Source organism: Trachemys scripta, chromosome 24 (genome assembly GCF_013100865.1).
Source record: "Trachemys scripta elegans isolate TJP31775 chromosome 24, CAS_Tse_1.0, whole genome shotgun sequence".
Classification (NCBI taxonomy): Eukaryota; Metazoa; Chordata; order Testudines; family Emydidae; genus Trachemys; species Trachemys scripta.
Window position 1 is genome coordinate 9586896 of NC_048321.1, and position 4957 is coordinate 9591852.

At 48.5% G+C, this 4957-nt stretch overlaps 1 protein-coding gene across 1 annotated transcript; it reads right to left on the reverse strand.

Moving 5' to 3' along the window:
• Positions 1-627: 627 nt before the first annotated feature.
• On the reverse strand, positions 628-3729 carry LAMTOR2 (late endosomal/lysosomal adaptor, MAPK and MTOR activator 2). Its single transcript, XM_034756912.1, has 4 exons — positions 3572-3729; positions 2367-2529; positions 1518-1607; positions 628-916 (listed from the first exon to the last, which is right to left on the reverse strand). The coding sequence occupies exons 1-4, from the start codon at positions 3637-3639 to the stop codon at positions 860-862; spliced, it is 378 nt and encodes a 125-aa protein (XP_034612803.1). The 5' UTR covers positions 3640-3729; the 3' UTR covers positions 628-859.
• Positions 3730-4957: the final 1228 nt, after the last annotated feature.

The window sequence follows — 4957 nt, forward strand, 5'->3', positions numbered from 1 at the left end:
CCAAATCTCACTTCAAAAGAATGCTGAGAAGAGTTTCAGAGGGGTCAGGACGCTCCATTTTGATTTTTTTTTTGTAAATGAAAAGTTCTGTTTGAGTCAAAATAACTGTTGCAAAAGTTAACATAGTAAAATAAATAAATAAATAAAGGTTGAAATAGACAAAATGTTGCCATTGCCCCACCTGAAATTTGTTTGCAGATTTTTCAGTTCACAGCAACTTGCAGGATTTTTAACTTTTCCATCCCAATTTGCCATGGGAAAAAGTTTTGAATGTCATCCTAGGACAGGAGACCTGTTTCTGACCCAGCTCTCGTACAGGCCCATGCGCCTCTCCTTTTCTTAACCACCTCCTTCACAGACTCCACTTTCCAGCTCTTTTTAACCTCTTGAGCCTGGTCTACACAAAAAACTTAGGTCAACCCAGCTGCACCCCCGAGTGACGTAATTAAGCCAACCCAACCCCTGGTGTAGACAGTGCTAGGTTATGACGACAGGAGAATCCTGCCCATCAGCGTACATTGTGTCTACACTGCAATGGCGCAGCTGTAGCGTTTCAAGTGTAGAAGAGCCCTAGGATGAAAGTCCCCAGCCCCTTCCTCATCTGAAAGAGGCGAGCCAGGACTCAAGTGTTAAATACTCAGTTTTATTTTTCTTTTTAACTATATATAAAAAAGGCCCCAGGTGCCCTCCACTGCTGTCAGCTGGTTTTCAGTGTGATGCCAATGCCTGGATTGCCCATGGAACCATTCACGTGCCCACTTCACCGGTTCTCCGTTATAAGAGCTTTTGGGGGAAGGGTTCTTTGCCCTTGAGCTGTGGCGGCCCCATTCATCCTCCGCTCTGCCCCGCCGTAGTTTGTTCAGGATGCTGCCACTTGCGTGAGCGGTTCTTCCAGATACTGGACAAGGGCCTGGGCCTGGGAACGGATTATTATACAGCACAGTGAGACGAGCATTAGTGAATGGGTAATAAGCCACGCTCAGCCTTGACTACAGCCGAACTGCTCAGAGGTAGGGAAATATCATCCCAATTTTACAGTGGGGAAACTGAGGCAAACAGCCTGCCTGGGGGTACAGTGGCCCAGAATTGGGACTGTTGCGCTAGGTGCTGTACAGACACAAAAGACAACCCAGGCCCTACCCTGAAGTCACACGGATTTTGTAGGCCGTTATAAAATCTAGGCTATATACCACGGATCCCACATTCACTAAGCTCTGGTAGTTTAGAGGCCTTAAAATGTAAGTGCAACTTGTTCCCAATTTTAGGCTCCCCCTTTGCTAGATTGGGGTTAAGGGGCCTTTGGGTAAAGTGAGAATGAGGCCCTTTGGTTCCCCAAAACTTCATCTAGGTCCCCCCCCCATGCCATTCTACAAACCCCCCCCGTTCCCCCAACATCAGTTAGAAATCCGCTCATCCTATGCAGAGCTCACTAATCCACTTTTCAAACCGCAGCTACACAGCCGGCTACCAGCAGCCCCTTCCCTCCCCTCAGATGAGATCAGTCAGCGCAGCATCACCTTGGCTTTCAGCATCCCAAATCCAACGGTCTCTTTTGCATACATGCACAGCAAGAGATTTGCCACCCGGGTGATAGCAACACGGCCCTCCTGCAAAGGGGGAAGAAAAATGCATTTGATTGATAAGGTTTGCAGAATTCTGCCCTCGCACCCCATGTCCCAGGGTCCATAGGTACCCTAGAATAGCCATTTTGACCTTCTGCTTTTAGAGTCAAGATACTGGGGCCCTGGATTCTCTTCCCAGTTCTGCCACTGGCCTACTGGGTGACCTCAGAAACCCTCTGTAAGACTGGAGACTGTGAATGGCTGAGAGATCTACTGATGCTTCAGAGCTAGGTAACACGGTCCTACTGCCCTGCACACGGTGTTCAAAACAATTGTACAATGTTATCCAATCGGACTGTCCAGTCACACTTGAAAGTCTAGATCATTCTTAAAAAGCAAGGCATTTGCTCTGAAATAAACCCTTTCAACTGTGTGGGGGTGGGGAGAGGGGCATGGCAACCTTCTTAAAGTTTTGGCTTTCGATAACTTGCATTCTTATAGCACGTTCCATTATAGGATCTCGGAGCACTTAATTTCAACCTCCACTCCACCCCATGAAGCAGCTATTAGCCTTGTTTTACACCTGGGGAAACTGAGGCAGAAAGAGGCAGTTGCCCAATGTGAGTCGATGGCAGAGCTGGGAACAGGAGTCTGTAGTCTTGTGTTCTAATTCCACACTTGTTTCAGGGATCTATGGGTTAAACTGGGAAGAGTAGAGACCTGCAGCTCCCCTCCTGCAGAGAAACTCAGCCTTCCATATAGGAATTCAGCCCTTGCCCCATTCCTCCCCCCCCCCAAATGTACCATGCAGTCCATAAGGATGAATTTCAGATTATCCTCGTTGAAAGCCTGGTGACCGTTCTTGTCATAGGCCACCCAAATGTTACTGGCAATGGCCGCAGTGACCCTGGCATCTGTGTCTCCATAACCAGAATACGCGAGCAGAGACCCCTCATTGTTCAGAAGCCTACGAAGGAGAGAGGAGGAGAATTTGAGCCAAACGCCCACAGGGCTTTACACCACGTCTGCTTAGGCAGGGGCTTTATTCATAGGGGTTTCTATGATGCTCCATCGCCTTAGTACCCGATCAGACAGATCATGCACTGACCCTCCTGACACAGGTCTCACCCTCCTTTTACTGAGAAGGAATCTGAGGCTCAAGGTGAAGTGACATGCCCAAGGTCAGACGGGGAGGCAGTGGCAGAGCTTCTCCTTTATCCACCAAACCATCCTTCCTCCCTAGCAGGGGTGCTCTTTTTCCATGGGTGCAGCTACTAGGAAGAAGAAGGAGTTAAGGGGGAATGGACCCCCCCCCAATTTTTTACCATCTAGTGGATATTTCTCTGGATTCAGCCACAGCAGTTGTGCAAGCTCAGGATTTCCCACCCCCAGTTCTCATATGGCTGGAACTCTGCCCACCCTCAAACTCCACCCCTGTCTACAGTGGGAAGGGGTGTATTAAACACCATATTTACACAGATCCCACTGTTACCCAGTCCCATTTCTTTGCACTGGTGTAGCTGCCCTCATGCAAAGTCCCAGTATGGCTGGCCTAAGCAAGGAACACAGACAACGGTCATGCGATGATACCGAAGTGCGCTGCAACGGTGTCCCTCAACAGGGAGAATACTAGTAATCTGTTCTCCAAGTCCCCTCCCCACAATGCCTTTTGGTGGGGGGATGAGTATTCCTTATTGGGGTGCACTGGACTGCCCCCTCTTCCCCACTGCTTTCAGGTAGGTTGTATTGCACAATTCCTTGTGTATGTGTGTGTGGCGGGGGGACGAGACGAACATTGAGATGTCCCTGTTCCTACCTGGGCACCGAGTGTATGTGTGTGTGCGGGGGGGGGGGGGGGGGGGGGGGGGGGGGGGAACCCTTTGCCCCGGGGGGGGGGGGGCACTAATCCTTAATGGGACCACTGATCTCGCCACAATACTTTAGGGTAAAGGTTCCCTGACCCATACCCAGCCACCCCACACTCCTCCCCCAAACACCTTTATACTCACAGGGTGCTCTGGACCCCTCCAGTGTTGGCCTGGCTCAGGACCTGGGTAAGGGCCTTGGGGCGCAGCATGGTCGCAACAGACCCTCTCTCCTCCCTGTGGTGGTGGAAACACACAGCTCAGAGCTCCTACTTCCCCATCAGCTGATCAACCCATGCCGGGGACCTCAGCCCAGAGCATGCTGGGAGTTGTAGTTCCTGGCCAGGACTTTGCATAGTCAGGCCCAGGTGGAAGGACATGGCATTTCATTCACACAGATTGCTGTGTAATTTCTCTGTACGTTACACACATACAGCTCGTTCTATACACCAAAGGGGCCCAATCCTTAGCCGTTCGCACAGCAGTATGTGATCGCCTGTAATCTCACTACAGGAAACAAACATAGCATTTACTGACATACAAGCTACAAACAGTTAACACTGATCATGGAGGCAACTCACACTATTTGGGGTTTAAAAAACAACCCCCACCATCCCCAGCTCCTGGAGTCAGGTGAATCTCAGCTTTTGTTAAAACAAAGTTTCTAGCCTTCATGTTTGCAGCTTAGCAAATCCCAAGCATTTAAAAAAAGAAAGAAAGAAACTCATGGGCCAGACCCTGAGAAGTTATAATAGATGTTGGGTTCTTTTTATTGGCTTTCTGTGTTTTGAGCCTTTAGGAACACCCAGGTCACATTTTCAAGTTTTTTTCCCCAAAACCATGAGATCCATATCTATGTGTGATTCTCACATGACTCCAGGAGCTTGCACTTTAAGTCAGACACCAAATATGGCAAGACTTATGATTTAAAAAAAAAAATCTAGTTTGGTAACATTGCAGTTGCAAAGAAAAGATTAAAAGCATGACATCTAAAGACTCAGAAAAAAAGAAGTAAATGTGTTATTTTTGGAGGAGCTTATGCGTAAGCCAATCTCATGGCTTTTGGGGGGAGCTCACTCATGATTTCAATCATTTGGGGGGGTAACACTGCTGCCTCATCCATGCCATTTTCCCTACTGCTGTCCTATCAGTTCATAATTTTCCCTACTACTACCCCAGGTACCCCAAAATCCTGTGGGACCAGTGGAAGAAAAGTCTAGGTGGCTGGATGAGTTAACTGGGAAACTTTTGTCTTCTTAGCACTGCACCTTTTAACAGCAGAGAATTCTGGATCTACACAAGGGCACCTGTCAGTCTATGAGACAGCAGGTTACTGCCAGTCACATTTCTTGCCAAACGTAGAAATACAGCAGTTTTCACTCCACCACTGTGATCAAGGGGGGACAATAAAAATGCAGTGGCCCTTCTTCAGGTTTCCAGAGGCACACACATCCCATTTTATACCCAAATGGTGACTTTATTCTTTTTTAAAAGACTAGAAGAGCTCAGCTGGGCTGGACACAGGCAGAC

Coding starts and splice junctions, on each gene's coding strand:
- LAMTOR2 (XM_034756912.1), bottom strand. CDS start 3,639: ATGCTGCGCCCCAAGGCCCTTACCCAGGTCCTGAGCCAGGCCAACACT. Junction 2,530..3,571: donor GGAGGGGTCCAGAGCACCCT/GTGAGTATAAAG, acceptor TCTCCTTCGTAG/GCTTCTGAACAATGAGGGGT. Junction 1,608..2,366: donor TCATCCTTATGGACTGCATG/GTACATTTGGGG, acceptor CCCCCTTTGCAG/GAGGGCCGTGTTGCTATCAC.